Here is a 20,753-nt window from a genome sequence, read left to right on the forward strand (position 1 = left end):
CTAAGATCAGTGCTTGAGATACTTTGCAGACCCTGCACTCAGTGGATCAGCTGGCACCACCAAGATCAATCAACTGGCTCCTCTGATCTTGTGGCCCCTCCACGCAGGAACTGACTCAGCACAAGAGGACAGCTTTGATTCCCTATGATTTCATCTCCGACCTGACCGATCAGCACTCCCGACTCACTAGCCTGTACCCACCAAATTATCTTTAATCCCCGATTCTTAGGGAGACTGATTTGAGTAAAAATAAAACTCTAGTCTCCCTATACAGCTGGCTCTGTGTAAATTACTCTTTCTCTATTGCGATTCCCCTGTGTTGATAAATCAGCTCTGTCTTGGCATTGGGCAAGGTGAACCCATTGGGCGGTTTCAAACTCCAAAAGGGAGAGGGTATAATGAGGCATGTCTGACCCCTACCCCTTCCTGGAGTGGCCTGAACTAGTTTTTCAGGTTTCTTTGGACTCCCCTTGGCCAAGAGGGGTGTCCATTTAGTCAGCTAGGGGGCTTTGATTTTTAGTTTTGGTTTACAAACCCATCCATCATTGTTTTTTTGTTTTGTTTTGTTTTATGAGACGGAATCTCACTCTGTTTCCAGGCTGGAGTGCAGTGGTGCAATCTCGGCTCACTGCAATCTCCACCTCCCGGATTCAAGCAATTCTCCTGCCTTAGCCTCCCGAGTAGCTGGGACTGTAGGCATGCGCCACCACGCCTGGCTAATTTTTGTATTTTTAGTAGAGACGGGGTTTCACCATGTTGGCCAGGATGGTCTCGAACTCCTGACCTCGTGATCTGCCCACCTCGGCCTCCCAAAGTGCTGGGATTACAAGCGTGAGCCACCACACCCGGCATCCATCCATCATTGTTTATTGAGCATCTGCATTTCCAGGCACTGTGGTTGCTGATGACATGGTGGTAACGAAGATTGATAATCAACATGTTCCCATGGAGCTCACAGTCTTGCTCAGGAGACAGATAACATAAAAGTTTTTACAAAGTCACATAAGTGCTATGATGGGGTAATTACAGGATACTACAGGAGCATATGAAAGTGGCCCAGTCTTGACTTGGTGGGGGAGGTGACAGCGTGAGTTTTTGAGATCAGAGAGATGAGGAGCTGGCCAGGTGAAAGACGGCAAGGAGGAAAGAGTATAGCAGAGGGCACAGTATGTACAGACCCAGAGGCCAGATGTCCTCATCTAGTACAGTATTGGAGAGGCTGAAAAACGGAGATCCTCAAACAGACTCAAGCTTGGCTGTATTGGGCCCTAGCTCTTGGGGTTCTGCAGTTCTGGAAGGTTTGCAGTTTACCCCTAGGGCTGCAATCTTCTTGTTCTTTTTAACTCCAGGTTAGGCATTTCTGTCCCTCACAGTTCAGGTTCAGCTCCAGCCCTCTTTGTCCCTTATAATGCATACAAACTCTTCAGACTTCCTGCATTTCCTGAATTATGGAACTGGTCACTGGATGCCCCCTTTTCCTTGCTGTATTTGTATAGCTTTCTTTTGTCTTCAAGAACTATCTAATTATTAAGATAATTGAGTTGGGACCTCTCACTTCTCAGCTCTTTGTTCTATAGGCTATAAAGCATTTTGGGGCTCCTTCTGGGAAAACATTAATCGATTTAAATCAAGGGCATGCACCCAAATGCTGCAGGGGCCAGGCAGGTGCCAGAAATGAGTGGCAGGCCCTATGGAACACTTAGCTTTCCTGAGCTGCCTTTTTCTTTCTTGATCTGCTGGAGACATGGCATAAGCACTATTTTACTTTTAACACTAATGTAAAAAAAAAAAAAAAAACCCACAGAGCAAACAGGATGATAAGCAGCAACTGTCATTAGCTCTGTGCAGTGATGACAGTGGGGAGGGCCAGGAAGGGCTGTGAAGTGCAGAGAAAATGCTTGCATAAGGTACAGTTGCAACTCAGCATAGCTGAATGGTGTCCTGTGGAAATGTAGGCCTACTGTGCACAAATATTACAACAGGAGACTGAAATCTGGATGATCTGGGGTATATGAAAGTGACTGCTCTTTACATTGGGAAAATAGTTATTAAAATTTAAAATATTCTGTTTAGGCCACTACATTGGGTTAAACAAAATGTGTTCATGGGCTCATCCGGTGGTTCTAAAACTCGGCTGTGCATTAGAATCACCTGGGGAGCTTTTAAAAGTCCCAGCGTTCAAGTCACATGCCTGGGCAGTTAAGTCAATCTCTAGAGGCAGATTCAGTCATCAGTATTTTTTTGTTTTAGACTGTTTCGCTCTGTCACCCAGGCTGGGGTGCAATGGCACAATCTTGGCTCACTGCAATTTCCAGCTCCCGGGTTCAAGCGATTCTCCTGCCTCAGCCTCCTAAGCAGCTGGGATTACAGGCGTGTGCCACCACACCCAGCTAACTTTTGTATTTTTAGTAGAGATGGGGGTTTCGCCATTTTGGTCAGACCAGTCTTGAACTCCTGACCTCAAGTGAGCTGCCTGCCTCGGCCTCCCAAAGTGTTGGGAATACAGGCGTGAGCCACCATGCCCAACCCAGTATTCGTTTTTTAAATGTCTCAGGTGATTTCAATGTGCAGTTAAAATTAAGAACCACTGCTTTTGATGTGCGTCGGTTTGTGAGCTCTGATTTATAGGGCATATTTTGGCAGAAGGATGTTGTGAATGTTCTGTTCCACCTGGGGCCTTCTGTTCATTGGCAGGTGTGCTGTATCACAGATGGTAAGTGCTGTAGACAAGAGTTCAGAGGAAATCATCAAGCGCTCTCCTGTTCTGTTTCTCTTGAGGGCCTCAACTCTTCATTACGAAATGTGGGCTGTTACAGTGATAGCAGAAGAGGTCACCAAGAAACTCATATGCCATTATACTTTATATGAGTGCTGAAGCTCCTGTCATAGTCCATATTATCTGTATCTAACATCTTGTCCTCGGTACAGGTTCCCATTCAGCCACTTGGCTCTACTGTCTGTATGTTGCATGATAATTACTAGGCATTATATGTATGCAGTCACATTGCAACCCATGTGACAATGCCCACTTCTTGTGTAGGTATGCAAAAGAAATTCTCTTCAAGGTCTCAGAAGGACTGAGTATGGCAGACCTCACAAGACATAGCTGTGGTGGGCAAACAGCAGTGCCTGACATTCCTACCCCCATCCTCAGATAGTGGTGTTTCCCATAATCCCCCTTATTGACTCTGTTCTCTTTCTTGACTCACGTTCCTTGGCTAACACTCTTATACTTCTTAAATCTGTGCTGCCAATTCTTCTCTCTCTACTAAGTTCAATCCCAAAATTTCCAATGGCTAATTAAACATCTCTACCTGAATGTCTTAAGGACCATGAACTCAATGTGTTCAATCCTGAATTCATTACTGTCTTCAATAAATTTGTTTCTTTCTTTCTCTGCCCGCTTCCCCAACCTTGTCCTGTTTGCTTTGCTTAAAAAAAAAAAGAAATTACTGGAAAGACACATAAAGGAAGAACTGAAAAAACAGGGCTCAGGACAGAAGGCAAGGAACTTACCGGCCAACAGCCGCAGAAACATGGACAGCCTTCTAAGATGCTGTCTTTGGATGGCTCCTTTACAAATGCCTCAAGTCCCCATGTGTCTCTGCTCAAGATTCAATTCCTGAGCGAGATAAACTGATTGATGTATCTTGGGTCCTGTGGCTATTCCTGACTTTGACTCAGGTGAGTAGGTTAGATTGGGAACCCAACAGAATCAGATGAAATGGTGTAGAAGTAATCCCTCAAAGATAAAACAGAGTGCTATTGCCAAGAAAAGAAGGAGAACTTCAAAATAAGGGAAAATAATTTTATCAAAATTGTCCCCCTTTTGTGGATTGAAACAATATATAAAAGTGACACATAAAATATAAGTAAATGCATTTGTGAGAAACCAATGTTTTACCTCATTTTTATTTTAATAACTAAAGTAATTCATGCTCAAAATTAATTTCAGCAGTTCAGAAGCTTATAAAGTGAGAAGTAAAAATTTTCCTTCCTTTAATGTATGCTTCTGTAAGTTCCTAGTGCTATTCCCTAGGGGTAATCACTTTTAGCAGTTCTTATATGTCAGAAGAAATATTTTTAGGTAAGCAAGTTGGGCCTATTTCTAGGACTACTTTCTTTTTCGTCCCAACAACATTACAATTCTCATTATCATGTGTATCAACCCACTTCTATAAATATGATGGTGGCCGGGCACGGTGGCTCACACCTGTAATCCCAGCACTTTGGGAGGCCGAGGCAGGCAGATCACCTGAGGTCGCAAGTTTGAGACCAGCCTGGCCAACATGGAGAAACACCGTCTCTACTAAAGTTACAAAATTAGCTGGGCATGGTGGCACATGCCTGTAATCCCAGCTACTCGGGAGACTGAGGCAGTAGAATTGCTTGAACCCGGGAGGTGGAGGTTGCGGTGAGCCGAGATCACACCATTGCACTCCAGCCTGGGCAACAAGAGTGAAACTCTGTCTCAAAAACAAAGAAAAAAAATTATGGCAAAATTAGTGGTACCAAGGGATGAATGATTGCCCAAACTTTAAATAAATGTAGTACTTTATATTGTCATTAAATTATTTCTGAACTTCCTGACTCCCATATAATTTTTCATCTTTCATATAACAAAGGCCATGCCAATTTTTAAATAAACATTTTATAGATCATAAATCTGACATAGAAACTTTTTGTTCAAAAATGTTCTTTTACACTATTCTGCTAATAAGGAGAAAACAAACTATTAATAGAAGCTGGCTTGTCAGAATCCAGGTATGATAAGTATTTCTGGACCAGAACACGCAGTGTTCTCTAAATAATTCCCTGAGTGATAGAGATTTGTGGTTTATTTCTTGTTTGAATCCTGGTGGAGCTTGTTCTTTTCTTTGCTCCCATCAATATTTTGCAGATAGAGAGGAAGTTAGAATTGAATGATCCAAGCCTTATGCAATTAGCCATTTGGAAACTGCTATATAAACAGTAAAGAGGAGAATCAGCTGGCATCACTGCCAGTGAGCAGTTTCTTGGGAGAAGAATGGTCTTGATTGCCTTTCACTGGGCATACAGGAAAGCAGAGTTGGCTTTCACCTCTTCATATGGCCCCCTAGGCAAGCTCCAAGCAGATCATGCAGAGGTATTGTATCTTGCTACTCAGATCTTTTCCTTCTGAAACGGTTTATCTGAATGCAAAGGGATCCCTGTTTCCTTGGCATGCTAAAGACTCCCTGGCTCCCCAAGGCCATGGAGAAAAGCAGAATGGAAAGTGGAGAGAAATAACAAATGTAATTATTCTGCAGCTTGTTCTAGGATAAATACTTGATGTTCTGACCTGTAAACGGAGCACGGGGACATTTCTAGCATGCAGCATATGCCCTCTAGACCCCTGTGTCTTCCTAATTGAACTTCAGAGATTAATGCCACAAGAATTTGTCATGGAATGGCACAGCCTGCTTCTAAACAAACTGTCCCACTTCCAAGGCGTGGGTCCAAGACAATGGCTTCACACTAATTGCTCTTTGTGTATAAATTTCCACGGAATAATCTGGAGGTAAGTCAGAAATGGGCAGAATTTTAGCAGATCTACTGTGATGAAAATGAAGAGGAAATCACAGATTATAGGGGAGACATGGGATTTCCATCTGCCGGGGATTTGCCTTGACCAAAAGCACAGGGGGCAATTGACCCCCCTGTTATGTCTTGTTGAGGGAATGTGGGTTTCCCTTTTGTGGAAGTTCAGGTGATCAACAGTAGATTTTTCTCCTTTCCTTCTCTTCCTCTCCAACCTGACCATCTCTGAATATACAGTCAGTACCCAAGTACTGGCCCCAGATTAAACCGTAAACTCGGAACCAGGCCTTGCATACAGTGGACACCTGCTTGACAAACATTTGCTGAACTGAGCAGCAAGAATTCACAGTCAAAATAGAAACCTACTTGGAGTCAAGTAATCAGGAATTCCTCTCCAGTTTGCTTGGTTTCAGTCTGCAGGGCTGGGTGAAAGGGTGTTGTTTACTTGCACTAGCTACAGGCGATGTAACCAGGGTGGGTAGGCAGAATTAGCTGTCAAACTTAAAGGGCAAGCTGGAGAGAAAATAGGAGGATAAATGGATATCCCTGTAGCTCAGTGTTTGTGATGTAGGACAGAATGTGTTGTACAGAATTGACTGGGGAGAGCAGCTCAGAACCCACCCTGTGATGGCTGAGTGCTGGCTGTCTTCTGGAGGGTGCTGTGGGGCTGACATGGGTGGCCTGGGGGAGTGATGGAAGGCCCATCATCTATGTACTTTGACTTCTCATAAGCTCCTATTGGCATGTTTTTAATAATTGATAGAATAAGTAAACAGAAAGTCAGTAAGAATATAGAAGACCAGAACACTATTACTAGCCAACTTGACCTAAGTGACATTTGTAGAACACTGCATCCCCAAACAGCAGAATACACCAGAATATACATTCTTCTCAAGTGCATATGGGACATCTACCAAGATACATCATATTCTGGGCCATAAAATGAGTCCCAAGAAGTGTAAAAGGTTTTAGGTCAACACAAATGAAATAATACACTTTTAAATAGCTTTCATCAAAGAAGATGAAAAGGGAGCTTAGAAAATATTTTGAGCTGAATGAAAAGGAAAATACAACATATCAAATTTTGTGGGATGCTGCTAAAACAATACTTAGGAGGAAATTTATAGCACTAAGTGATTGTAATAGAAGAAAGATTTCAAATCAATGACCTTAGTTTCCACCTTAGGAAATAAGAGCACACTAAACCCAAAGCAAACAGAAGAAAGGAAATCATATGTATGTGTTAAAATAAAACATTACATGCAGTGAAACTGAATTTTGGGGGTGAGTATACAGTTCTATGAGGTTTTTTTTTTTTTTTTTTGGGGATGGAGTTTCACTCTTATTGCCCGGGCTACGGTGCAATGGCACGATCTTGGCTCACTGCAACCTCTGCCTCCCAGGTTCAAGCGATTCTCCTGCCTCAGCCTCCAGAGTAGCTGGGATTACAGGCATGCGCCACCACGTCTGGCTAATTTTTTTTTTTTTTTTTTTTTTTTTTTTTTTGTATTTTTAGTAGAGACGGGGTTTCACTATGTTGGTCAGGCTGGTTTCGGACTCCTGACCTTGTGGTCCTCCCGCCTCGGCCTCCCAAAGTGTTGGGATTACAGGCGTTAGCCACCGCGCCTGGCCAGTTCTATGAGTTTTAAAACAAATGTAGACCACCACCCAACACATTGTAACCACCAGCACAATTAGGATACAAACATATCCCGTCACCTCCCACATTCCCTCAGGCTGTCCCTTCATAGTTCAAACCTCCCCTAACCCCAAGCCCTGGCAATCACTGATCTGTTCTCTCACACTATAGTTTTGCCTTTTCTAGAATGTCATAGAAATGGATTCATACAGTAAGTCCCCTTAGAGTTCGCTTCTCTCACTTACATAATGCCTTTTGGATTTATCCATATTGTTGAGTGCAGCGGCGTGATCTTGGCTCACGGAAGCCTTGAACTCCCAAGATCAAGAAATCCTCCTATCTCAGCCTCCCTTGTAGCTGGGAATATAAGCGGGGGTCCGGCGGGGGTCGCGGCGCTGCAGCCAGCGCAGCCAGCCCCAGGGGGCGCCACCTCCGCCGCTGCCGCCGCCGCCGCCGCGAGACCCCCGCCCCGGCCGCCACCACCACCATGGGCAACGCCGCCGCCAAGAAGGACACCGAGCAGGAGAGCGTGAACGAGTTCCTAGCCAAAGCCAGAGGAGATTTCCTCTACAGATGGGGAAACCCCGCTCAAAACACCGCCAGCTCGGATCAGTTTGAACGGCTCAAGACGTTGGGCACCGGCTCCTACGGGCGGGTGATGCTGGTGAGGCACCGGGAGACCGGCACCCACTACGCCATGAAGATCCTCGACAAGCAGAAGGTGGTGAGGCTGAAGCAGGTCGAGCACACACTGAACGAGAAGCGCATCCTGCAGGCGATCAACTTTCCGTTCGTTGTCAAGCTCCAGTTCTCCTTTAAGGACAACTCCAACCTGTACCTGGTGATGGAGTATGTGCCGGGTGGGGAGATGTTCTCTCACCTACGGCGCGTCGGAAGGTTCAGCGAGCCCCATGCCTGTTTCTATGCCGCCCAGGTCGTCCTGGCCTTCCAGTACCTACACTCGCTCGACCTCGTCCACCGCGACCTGAAGCCCGAGAATCTCCTCATCGACCAGCAGGGCTACCTGCAGGTGACGGACTTCGGTTTCGCCAAGCGCGTGAAGGGCCGCACTTGGACCCTGTGCGGGACCCCAGAGTACCTGGCCCCCGAGATCATCCTGAGCAAAGGCTACAACAAGGCTGTGGACTGGTGGGCCCTAGGGGTGCTCATCTATGAGATGACCGCGGGCTTCCCGCCCTTCTACGCCGACCAGCCCATCCAGATCTACGAGAAGATCATCTCTGGGAAGGTGCGGTTTCCCTTCCAACTCAGCTCTGACCTCAAGGACCTGCTGCGGAGCCTGCTGCAGGTGGACCTCACCAAGCGCTTCGGAAACCTCAGGAACGGGGTTGGCGACATCAAGAACCACAAGTGGTTTGCCACAACCAACTGGATCGCCCTCTTTGAGAAGAAGGTGGAAGCTCCCTTCATCCCGAAGTACACAGGCCCTGGGGATGCCAGTAACTTTGACGACTACGAGGAAGAAGAGATCCGGATCTCCATCAATGAGAAGTGTGCCAGCGAGTTTGCTGAGTTTTAGGGGTGTGCTTGTGCGCCTGTGGGTTTTCTTTCCTTTCATTTTCTTTTTGGTGGGTTGAGGGGTGGGTGCGTTGGTTTGAACAGCCAGAGGGCCCCAGAGTTCCTTGAATCTAATTTCACCCTCACCCCACCCTCCAGGGTTGGGGGAACAGGAAGCCCAGATATTTGGAGGAACAGACACACCAGCTGCTCCCTCACTCCCTATGCCTTCCTGGCCCTCCCACAGGGTCCCCCTTGCCCCAGCCCACTTCTGCCTGTTTTAAACGAGTTTCTCAGCTATATTCAGGCCAGGTCTTGCTGGTGTATCCAGGGACAGGGTGTTGAAAGTGGGGCTCAAACTTAACTCCAGCCCCCAACAGGCACCACTTACTAAGAGAGGATGAATGAAAAGCACACCTGCCCTTTGGAGTAATCCTGCCTGGGAAGGAGAGAGGTTTAGTGCCATGTATAGTGGGCTGCTTGCTAGAATAAAAAATAAAATAAAAAAAAAACAATTAAAAATCTGATTTAAGTTCCACCAGTGTCCCCTTTCCACCTTCCTCTACTTCCACCCCTCCCTCCCTTCCCACGTTCCCATGTCTCCCCATTTCCCAGATCCATTTTAACAAATCCAGGAAGCAGAGTGACTTTGGAAGGAGGCCCTGGGGTTTGAACTTCCCCCATGAACTGCTGATTTCCCCTTCCCCCCTCCCCAGGGGCATCCTCTACCACTCTTCCAAAGGTCTCAGTTCCTTTAGGAAGCCTCCACTCTCTTCTTCCCCAGCGGACTTTTCTTCTCCCTTGGGCTTTGGGACCCAGACAAAGCAGCTGCCCCACTCCCTGCCAAAGAGAAGTTGTCCCCCCAAAAGACAGAGGGGGAGTCCCAAGCCCAAGTCATTCTTCACAGCAGCATTTCCCCGAAACTCTTTAATTTTATTCTCAGCTGGATTGTAATGCCCAGCCTCCCCTTCTGGGAAGGCAATCCTGCAAAAGGACATGGGAGAGGCCCAGTCCCTCCACCTCCACCTCATAGCCCAGGGTTCAAGGCTAGGGTTGCTAGGGAGGGGCTGCCTGTTTTATTCACCCAGCAGCTTCTGCCTCTTCCCATCCTGGGTGCCCCTCCTCCAGCTTAGCTGTCAGTCATTCTTCACCTCTTCTCTCCTGCCACCCCCGTGCTGTTTTCAATTTTTTTTTTTTTTTTTTTTTTTTGAGACGAAGTTTCACTCTATCACCCAGGCTAGAGTGCAGTGGTACGATCTTGGCTCACTACAACCTCCACCTCCCGGGTTCAATCGATTCTTCTGCCTCAGCCTCCTGAGTAGCTGGGATTACAGGAGCCCACTACCACCCCTAGCTAATTTTTGTATTTTTAGTAGAGACGAGGTTTTGCCACATTGGCAGGCTGGCCTTGAACTCCTGACCTCAGGTGATCCAACCACCTTGGCCTCCCAAAGTGCTGGGATTATAGGTGTGAGCCACCACACCCCAGCCTGTTTTCTTTCTTAATAGAAAAGTGAGGAGCCGCTGGCGAGCCACCTCATTCACCTTCATATTTCCCCCTCTCATCACTTCTCCCCATCCCAGGAGCTCTCAGGCCTGGGGTGGTGCCCCAGGTGGGCTCAGGGTGATTCTACCTACTTGCTGTGAAAGGATGAGATTTCCTCTTGAACAGTGTGCTGTTGTAAACATATGTCAAAACTATTACCAATAAGGCCAGGTGCTGTAATCCCAGCACTTTGGGAGGCCAAGGTGAGTGGATCACTTGAGGTCAGGAGTTTGAGAACAGCCTGGCTAACATGGCGAAACCCCATCTCTACTAAAAAATACAAAAATAGCCGGGTGTAGTGGCATGTGCCTGTGATCCCAGCTACTTGGGAGGCTGAGGCAGGAGATTCGCTTGAACCTGGGAGGCGGAGGTTGCAGTGAGGCTGAGATCGCACCACTGCACTCCAGCCTGGGTGACACAGTGAGACTCTGTCTCAACAAAACAAAACAAGAAACCAACTATTACCAATAAAGTTTTGTTTAAAAAGAACTGGCAAAACTAATCTATGATGCTGGAAGTCATAATTGTGACCTTTGAGGATGGCATTGGTGGAGAGGGGACGTGAAAGAGCCAGGAGGTGGCCGGGCACAGTGGCTCACGCCTGTAATCCCAGCACTTTGGGTGGCCGAGGCGAGCGGATCATGAGGTCAGGAGTTCAAGACCAGCCTGGCCAACATGGTGAAACCCTGTCTCTACTAAAAACACGAAAAATTAGCCAGGTGTGGTGGCAGGCACCTGTAATTCCAGCTACTCGGGAGACAGAGGCAGGGGAATTGCTTAAACCCGGTATGCAGAGGTTGCAGTGAGCCGAGACTGCACCTCTGCACTCCAGCCCGGGCGACAGAGCGAGACTCTGTCTCCAAAAAAAAAAAAAAAAAAAGAGGCAGCAGGTTAGCTGCAAATGTTCTATATGTGCTTTAGGTGCTGGGCACATGGGTCTACACATATGTAAAAATTCACTGGACTATACAATTCATAGCTGTGCACTCTAACATATGTAAGTTATACCTCGGTCATTAAAAAACAGTTGAAAATGTTGAGGTTTTTTGAGACAGGTGAGATAACACAGGCAGGCCACGGGTGATTCTGTTGGGGATAGAAATTTGAGGATCACAGCCTCATGGTATTGAAATAGCTTTTAAGTTAGGTCTTAAAATAAAGGTTCTTAACATTTCTTGGGTCCAGGTCACTGCGAATTTGATAAAAAGTATAGTCTTTCTCTTCATGAAAAAAAAAAAAAAACACAGAACACCCATATACACAAAAGCATACCCAACTTGTGTATATGATTTCATGGCCCTATTAATGATTATCTATGGCTCTTCTAGAAAATCATTGGGTCCTAGGCTAAGAACCCTGCTTCAATGGGTAGATTTACAAATGGGAGGGGAAAGAGTGGGATTCACCTATGAAAATCCATGTAATAAGGGAGAGTGGTAGCACATATGAATACTAGAGAGAGAGGCAGAGGATCCTCAATCATTCCACTTCTGCAGAATTCCCTGTTGACATCCTAACCTAGGATGTAAGACATCCTAGCTTTCCAGCACTGACTCTGCAGGTGAAATTGCTACTTATGCTGAGTAACTATGGCTGTGGACTACATTTACAAAAGTTTACAGCATGTTTGCTTACAAGAATCAGCTTGTTTTAACTTGAAGTATTTAACAGTGAACATCTTACTCATCAGGAATATCTTTCTGCAGCCTTGATCATTTTGCTTTCTAATGATTTTTCTCTCAGCCTCTTATGTCTCTGTTGCTAGGGACACTTACCAGGTGGTGTAAACTGCATTAATTGATTAAAATATTCATTGCTGAGTCCATTCCCGTGTGAGAAGTGTACGTCCCACACCTTTGACTCTAGACCTGTCAATGTCGCTCACGTTGGCAGATGGAATGTGAGTAGAAATGCTGTCAGCTGTACTGAGGCAGAAGCTTTGTGAACTCTCATTGGTTCCACCATTGCTCTTTTTCTACTGCCATGAAAGTTGCCTGTCTCACATAGGGGCTGCTCTGGACCCCAGAATGAAGAAGACTCTTGGAGCAGAGCTGCAGCTGGTCCCTACATGTGAGGGAGAAGTAAAACTATGTTGGTGAAAGCTCCCATGACTTTGGGATTGTTTGTTACCATAGCATAACATAGTGAAAGCTGACTAATATCCCAGGACATTCGGGAAAGTCTCCTGGATGAGTTCAGCAGAAGCTGCTATTGAAATTTTTTCCATATAAAATTCAGTTTATTTAGGATTTCTGAATATCTCAAATGAGGAGTATTTGGGTTATTTTTAATAAAAGAAATGTAAAGACCATAAATCACTGGAATCATGTACCACCACAATTGAGAACAAAATATTTTATTTCTCTCACAAAACTATAGTTTACAGTAGTATTTACTAAATAAATTATATAATTTCTCTTTTACAAGCAATAAGCTAGATCACAAATATTTCAAAGACGATGTATGTACACGACATAAGGCCTTTTATAAATAGCTTTGCTTTTCTCATTTCACTAGTAAACAGTGAAAAAATCTTTATAGAAGCTAGTTTTCTATAAAGTATAGGCAGACCTAGTATATTGATCTTTAAATGAAACCAATTTAAACTTTCAATGACATGAGCTATAATTTTGCAAAAGAATGTATACTTTATTTACCATTTGCATGGATGGATTTTTAAAAATATATAAGCAGATTACATATGTTGCTTATGTATAATCACTGGATGCATGCACAATGAAATAATGCAAAAGTCATAGGAAAATAGCACTTCCAAGTTCAAAAAGGTGATTGGCAATGGTATAGAAAGCAGCTTAAATATAGTTCATGCAGTTCTTCACAGTTCAGCAAGCAACAGCAAATGACAGAATAGGGTAGTATTTTTCACATCCCATCTGCTGATCAGCCTGAAGTTGACATCTCGAAAACTCTTAAGTCAGGTTGATGATTTCTCTGTGTGTAGTGGGGCTCAGCCAAGTTGCTGTGGATAATTCTGGTGCGGAGAAACTTCTCTGCCACAACTGTGCTCATGTCTCATCCATGTGCTTAAGGTGGTCACCATTTTCACTTACTGGGGGGAGCAAAAAAGAAAGCAGGTGTGAGACTAGATTTTGGCATCAATTTGTAACCTCTCCCCATGAATTGTAACATAAGCTCGTTATTTCTTCCAATCACTTGTGTCTGGAAAATGGGGTGCATGATGTTTGGGATTCTTCTGCAGTGATCAGCATTGCATATGCTTCTTTGGTGGACCTGAAACCTGTTAATTACACCAATGTTTATCCAGATTGAGTCCCGACTACATCACAGCGCTGTGCTTGGGACTTGAAAGGAAGCAACCCTGACTAAGACACACTCCTGCCCTCCAAGTGCGCAGAGATTAGGGGATGTGCTGTGGTATATTAGACCTGAAGCCAAAAAGAACAACTTGAACATGGCCTTGAACTTGTAAATGTTTTTTTCCAAACAATATCCCTGTGGCTAGGCACTAACAATATGTTCAGCAAATATTTAAATAGTAGCTATTTAAAATCAGAGCCAGCTAACTCAACCTGTGACAGTAGCACTATGATATATGTGGGGAAAGCAATATTATATTCAGCCTTTAGAGACAGACACATTGGGTCAAATCATCTGATTTCCTAATTTTTTTTTTTTTTGAGACGGAGTCTCACTCTGTTGCCCAGGCTGGAATGCGGTGGTGTGATCTTGGCTCACTGCAACCTCTACCTCCCAGGCACACGAGATTCTCCTGCCTCAGCCTCCTGAGTAGCTGGGATGACAGGTGCCTGCCACCACACACAGCTAATTTTTTGTATTTTTAGAAGAGACAGGGTTTCACTGTGTTAGCCAGGATGGTCTCGAACTCCTGACCTCGTGATCCGCCCACCTCGGCCTCCCAGAGTGCTGGGATTACAGGCGTGAGCACCGCGCCCGGCCCCATTTCCTAATTATTTCATATATAGAATATCATGCAACATCTTCGTGGAACCTTGTTGCTTCATCTGTAAACGGAGGCAACAAACTCTACTTTGCAGGCTGGTGGTGAGGGATAAACTTTTCCATGGGGAAAATGAAGTGTTTTACACACACACACAATATACACAAATCAGGTGTTTATAATTGAGTACTGTACCTGGCATGTGCTAGTACCCCCAAAATTGTAGTGAAGAAGGTTGGAGCTGGGGGTCACAGAGACTGGTGCAGCTCAGCACCTTTAATTGGAGGCTGAAAAAGCTTGAGTAAAAAGTTTGAAATAACTCTGAAAATGATTAAGAAAGAGCACATGTCACATACAGGGAATTCTGTTTCCCAATTAATATTTTATCTGAGCCTATTGTGCACTGCAATTTTTATGAACTTACTATTTTGTTTTATACTTTGGCTGCTCCCTCTGATTCACCTAAGCTAGAAAGGTTTGCTTGCCTAAATGCACAGCACGGTCACGCTGTTACTCATAAATGATCTTTAGGAAGAGGTGAGTGTAAGGTGCTATAAGCTACAGCAGTGGGCAAGTGGGACGTTGCCCACATTCCCAGGACAGCTGTCTTTAAGGTGGACTGGTGGATTTCATTCAGCCTCAGTCTGATGACTTTGATGTGTGGTGCAGGTCTTTACTCACAAAACCAGTGACACAGAAAATAACCCACATAAAATGATGAGTCCTACTGATTAGAAGTCCTGCTTTCTTAAAAAACAAAGCAAAACAAAAACAAAAAGAGGTGATAGTTTTGCTTTCCTCGTTCTATAGATCACACTGGAGTTCTGTGTCTCACTTCCAGTGCCAGACTCTGAGAGGGACAGTGAGTAACCTTAGTGATGCCTGAGGAGATCCACCAGTGAAGGGCCCCAGAGCCAGGACCCCAGGGGAATGGCTAAAGGCCTGGGTTTTTTGGTCTGGAAAACAGGAGAGGTAGAGACAGGGCATAATAGTTGTCTCTGAGTCTCTGAAGACTAGCCTTGGGGAAGAAAGGCTTAGGTATTAGTTTAGTCCCAGTATTGCTGAAAGATGTGACACTGTCACCAGCAATAGTGGCACAGATGCTGTGATCCTGGGGTCGGGAGATGAGTAGAATCTCAGACTGTGTGAAGGGTGCAGAGTTGTAGAAGCGCATCTCCTCCACTGTTTCTTCATTAAGGATCCTGAAATTTACGTCCTCCCCCAGTACATGACATGTGTACATGACACAAGCCCTCCCTAGATACATGGGCCCAGCCAGCATGCCATCTGCTGAGACTCGGTGGTTGAGAATGATCCCAGAAGCCAGAACCAGGACAAGTGCATGGAAGCTGGTTTTTTCTCAAGCTGGAAGTGCTTTCTAACTGGAGTTAAAAAACGAGTGGGCTGGGCATGACGGGCCACGTCTATAATCACAGCACTTCGAGGGGCTGAGGTGGGAGGATCGCTTGAGCCCAGGAGTTCAAGAGCAGCCTTGGCAACATAGTGAGACCCTGTCTCTACAAAAATAAAAAGTAAAATAAAATAGAAAAATTAGCTGGGTGTGGCGGCGTGTGCCTGTGGTCCCAGATACTCAGGAGACTGAGGTGGGAGGATTGCTTAAGCCCAGGAGTTTGAGGCTACAGTGAGCTATGATCACACCACTGCAGTCCAGCCTGGGTGACGGAGAGAGACCCTGTCTCTAAAGAAAAAAAAAGAAAAAAGAAAAAAGAAATGAGTGGTCACCAAAGGAGGAGCAATTGCAGTCACTTAGGGATCAGCCTCAGGAGAGCTGAGGCAGAAACTGTTTATCCTGAACCAGCACCCAGAAGGCACCTGTGGTGGTCAGGAGAGAGGACTTGGGCACTTGTGGGTAGGTTGGGCCAGATGACTATGAAGCTCTGTTTCAACCACAAGATTCTATTAAAAATTGTAAAGGCCAGGTGCGGTGGCTCATGCCTGTAATCCCAGCACTTTGGGAGGCCGAGGGGGGCGGATCACCTGAGGTCGGGAGTTCGACCAGCCTGAACAATGTGGAGAAACCCTGTCTCTACTAAAAATACAAAATTAGCTGGGTGTGGTGGCACATGCTTGTAATCCCAGCTACTTGGGAGAAGAATTGCTTGAACCTGGGAGGTTGTGGTGAGCCGAGATTGCACCACTGAACTCCAGCCTGGGCAACAAGAGCAAAACTCTATATCAAAAAAAAAAAATTGTAAATTTATACCTCTGAATAACTCAGAATACTGTAAACAGTTGGTGACTTATGCAGTGAGAACGATCTGAAAGGTACTTAATACTTTGATGTCTCTTATAAAATTGGTTAAATTTATAGTTTAATAAAACACACAGGGTCTTATAATAATAACATATACTCTCCTCAGTATTAACAATAAAGAATGATTTCCAGCTTTGGTCATAAAATGTCCTTTGCATTCACACAGTAAGTTTAGTTTAGTTTTTTGTTTTTTTAAACTAAAGATGTCATAGAAGTTTCTATAAACTCACTGTCACCCTCAGGGGACAAGAATGTCAAAATTGGGTGAGCACTGCCAACTCTCCACCCACGTTGTAATGTAATTCTTGGATGGCATGATCTGGACACATGAAAGTGTCTGTTTTGCATTAATTTATAACCCTATTAAAATGAGATGGAGAGGTATCTGTGGGATCTGAAAGCACAGTGTCTTCTTGCTTGTAAACATGGCCACAGTGAGAAGTATGCAGAAACCACGTTATTATTCCTTCCTTAGCATAAATATGCTATAATTTTCCTTCCTTCAAATTCATAACTTGGGAGTCCTATATTAGCTTTCACTGCAGAGACACAAACATCTGTTCTCTACCCTGGAAGGAAACTCATAGCTTGAGCTCCTTCTTCAAAGTGTGGTACACGTAGAAGTCCCTTCTGCTCCCCAGCACGCAGACGGACTCTTCAGGGCATTATTGCCCAAAAGATTAGCAGCTTCTTCTCAAGGTCAACTGAGATTCAGACCCATCCTGACCGAATGGCTGTAGAAACTGAAATAAGGGCTGGTGCTTTGGCAGAGGAGCTCAACCAGCTCTCAGAGACTACAGATCCTGGAGTGACATTTCAGCTCTGTCCCCAACTGAACTTCTGTAACACACACACTTCACCACAGTTAGGTTGGCCAAGATGAACAGCACTGACAAGTCCCGTGAGGTCTCCATGATCCCTGAGCGGTCAGCCCTTGGGGTGATATCCCTTTTTTTAACTCTAATTACCTCAGGTTTCAGTCCCAAGGCCTTATTAAAGCAAGAGCTTTATCTGGTGTCCAGGAAATCCTCACTTTGGTTTCAAGTTGAAATTCTTTGCCCAAATATCTTTGACGAAAGCATCAGCTTTTCTCTTGGCCATTGTAGGCTTAGTCCCATATTTCCTTTTCCTATACACAGTTTCTGTTTCTGTCATCAATTCTGAATTCTCTTTTTTTCCAGGTCTGCTCTGTTTCCTTTCTATTTCTATTGTCCTGATTCTTTTGGCTGATGTTCCTTCGGTTGCCATGAGATCATATCAACTTGTCCTGCTCTTTCTGCCCACATTAGTCGAAACTCACGGCATCACCACAAATCCATACTAAGGCTCAGGATACCTCACCCCAACATCATCTCCTTGGCTCTGGGGTCCCCTTCATCTCTGGGTTCACCTGATTTCAGGCGGGTGGATCATGAGGTCAGGAGATGGAGACCATCCTGGCTAACATGGTGAAACCCCATCTCTACTAAAAATACAAAAAATCAGCCAGGTGTGGTGGCGGGTGCCTGTAGTCCCAGCTACTCGGGAGGCTGAGGCAGGAGAATGGTGTGAACCCAGGAGGCGGAGCTTGCAGTGAGCCAAGATTGTGCCACTGTACTCCAGCCTGGGCGACAGAGCAAGACTCCATCTCAAGAGAAAAAAAAAAGAAAAAAAAAAAGAAATCCCTGAATTTTATTTTATTATTATTTTTTGAGACAGAGCTTCCCTTTGTTACCCAGACTGGAGAGCAACAGCATGATATTGGCTCACTGCAACCTCCGCCTCTTGTGTTCAAGTGATTCTCGTGCCTCAGCCTCCTAAGTAGCTGGGATTACAGGTATGTGCCTCCATGCCCAGCTAATTTTTGCATTTTTAGTAGAGATGGGGTTTCACCATGTTGCCCAGGCTGGTCTTGAACTCCTGGCCTTAAGTGATGGGCCTGCCTCAGCCTCCCAAAGTGCTGGGATTACAGGCATTAGCCACCATGCCTGGTTGAGACCCCTGAATTTTAAACGCAAGGTATCACCTTTGGGTTCTGGGAAGTCCAGAGTCTCCCTCTCTCTCTCTTTTAAATAAAGCTCTATATTTTATTATATTCATATCTATCCTGTATTGGGAGTTACTTCACAAGGCACAATCATTTGGGGATGTAGTGTAGTGGGGGATTTCTCATTGTATTGGATTCCAGTAGCAGCAGGGACCCAAAAGTTCACCATTTTATTAGGCATGGAAACAAATACACATGCTAGTGCTGCAGAATCAGGACGTAGCAGTGTGAACAGAAGAAAATCACACTGCTATGGAACTGCATTGTTGAAAGGAAGCTTAGGCACGCTCAGTGCCAAATTTCCTACCTTTGTACTTAAAAAATATTTGGACTCAGCATTAGAGGTGGTTACTCTCTTCCAAGGACCAGGGACTATAAGGCTTCAACCGAGAAGCCTTGAGGCAGAAGGCAGGACTTTCGCCATCCTTGAAGGACGTGTACAATTGGGATGAAGACAGCTATTTTGTGCCTGATCTGGTAGACTGTTGGGTGAATTCTGGGGTGTTGGCAGCACATGGAGTGCCAGGCCCCCTGCCAGCCTCCGATGCCCCATTAAAGCATCCCACACCAAGCAGCAAGTAGATGACCCTTAAGATGAGAGCAGGCCCAAGAAGCGGCTGACACTCATCTCTGCCGTCTCCTGGGATGGATTTAAAGTTTGGCCTCTCATTTCAAAACTGTTAGTGTGCTAATATTTTAACACAGTTCTCTGCCTGATTAATTTGTTTTCTAAGGACCCAAGAGAAGCCCAAGAGCATCAGTGATTTATACTGGTGGACAGTTCTGCAGTGGACTTTTCAACACTTGAGTGACTCCAGCTAATCGTAAATCTGAGTGGTTACCTCATGATATGGTTTGGCTCTGTGTCCCTACCCACATCTCATGTCAAATTGTAATCCCCATGTGTTGGGGGAGTGGTCTGGTGGGAGGTGATTGATTTATGGGGGCAGACTCCCCCTTGCTGTTCTCATGTCAGAGTTCTCATGAGATCTGGTTGTTTGATAAATGTCTGGTGATTGCCACTTCTCTCTCTCTCCTGCCACTATGTAAGATGTGCCTGGCTTCCCCTTCACCTTCTGCCATGACTGTTTAAGTTTCCTGAGGCCTCTCCAGCCATATCATGTGGAACTATGAGTTAACTAAACCACTTTCCTTTATTAATTACCCAGTCTTGGGTAGTTCTTTATAGCAGTGTGAAAATGGACTAATACATCTTATCATCTAATATGTCACATAGATCTGTAGCTGCAACAGGATCCACTCTGACCCCTGCTTCGGCCACATTTGGAAAATGTGGGGGAGGAATATGGTACTGGTTTCATTTGAAAAGGAGCACTGCCTGAGGACAACGCCACTGGCTTCTCTCTCACCCACAGGAAGGAATGCACCAGAGGCCCTCTACCAAGACCCAGAGGGTGGAAATTAGAAGCTGCACACCCAGGCTGCGTGCGGTGGCTCACACTTTGTGTAATCCCAGCACTTTGGGAGGCTGAGGCAGGTGGATGACCTGAGGTCAGGAGTTCGAGACCAGCCTGGCCCACATGGTGAAACCCTGTTGCTACAAAAACATAAAAAATAAAAATTAGCCAGGTGTGGTGGTGCACCCTCTAATACCCAGCTACTCAGGAGACTGAGGCATGAGAATCACTTTAACCTGGGAGGTGGAGGTTGCAGTGAGCTGGGATTGCACCATTGCACTCCAGCCTGGGTGACAGAGGAAAACTCCATCTCAAAAAGGAAAAAAAAAAAGTTGTGCCCCCATCAAGCCTCTTCCATCTCAGCAGTTTCCTTGGTTGCATTTTTCTTTACAAAATCACCCAAGTAGCTGTTATGGGCTAAATTGTGTTCCCCTAAAATTTCTTTTCTTTTCTTTTTTTTTTTTTTTTGAGACGGAGTCTCGCTCTGTCGCCCAGGCTGGAGTGCAGTGGCCGGATCTCAGCTCACTGCAAGCTCCACCTCCCAGGTTCACGCCATTCTCCTGCCTCAGCCTCCCGAGTAGCTGGGACTACAGGCGCCCGCCACCTCGCCCGGCTAGTTTTTTGTATTTTTTAGTAGAGACAGGGTTTCACCGGGTTAGCCAGGATGGTCTCGATCTCCTGACCTCGTGATCCACCCGTCTCGGCCTCCCAAAGTGCTGGGATTACAGGCTTGAGCCACCGCGCCCGGCCTGTTCCCCTAAAATTTCTTTTTTTGTTGTTTTTTTTTTTTTTTTCCTGAGACGGAGTCTTGCTCTGCCGCCCAGGCTGGAGT

General features: G+C 45.4%; 2 protein-coding genes across 5 annotated transcripts in view; one reads left to right on the forward strand and one right to left on the reverse strand.

Annotated features, from left to right (window-relative positions):
• The first annotated feature begins 1,189 nt into the window (after positions 1 to 1,189).
• On the forward strand, positions 1,190 to 9,217 carry PRKACG (protein kinase cAMP-activated catalytic subunit gamma). 2 transcript variants are annotated; one of them, XM_010362967.2, is made up of 2 exons: positions 1,190 to 1,207; positions 7,725 to 8,859. In XM_010362967.2, the coding sequence occupies exons 1-2, from the start codon at positions 1,190 to 1,192 to the stop codon at positions 8,736 to 8,738; spliced, it is 1,032 nt and encodes a 343-aa protein (XP_010361269.1). In that variant the 3' UTR covers positions 8,739 to 8,859. The 2 variants fall into 2 exon arrangements, with proteins under 2 accessions (XP_010361269.1, XP_010361268.1); XM_010362966.1 differs by lacking the exon at positions 1,190 to 1,207 and having other exon boundaries at positions 7,639 to 9,217.
• Positions 9,218 to 12,602: 3,385 nt separating this feature from the next.
• Positions 12,603 to 20,753, reverse strand: part of PIP5K1B (phosphatidylinositol-4-phosphate 5-kinase type 1 beta) — a 319,195-nt gene continuing 311,044 nt past the window's right edge. For all 3 annotated transcript variants that reach the window (XM_030919809.1, XM_010362971.2, XM_030919810.1), the window contains one exon: positions 12,603 to 13,332. In XM_030919809.1, coding sequence (XP_030775669.1) covers positions 13,330 to 13,332 — 3 coding nt within the window. In that variant the 3' untranslated portion in view covers positions 12,603 to 13,329. The remainder of the gene's footprint in view (positions 13,333 to 20,753) is intronic.

The sequence above is a fragment of the Rhinopithecus roxellana genome, chromosome 16 (genome assembly GCF_007565055.1).
Source record: "Rhinopithecus roxellana isolate Shanxi Qingling chromosome 16, ASM756505v1, whole genome shotgun sequence".
NCBI lineage: Eukaryota > Metazoa > Chordata > Mammalia > Primates > Cercopithecidae > Rhinopithecus > Rhinopithecus roxellana.

What these genes read in the sequence shown, in the direction of transcription:
- PRKACG (XM_010362966.1), top strand. Translation starts at nt 7,686, where the DNA reads ATGGGCAACGCCGCCGCCAAGAAGGACACCGAGCAGGAGAGCGTGAAC.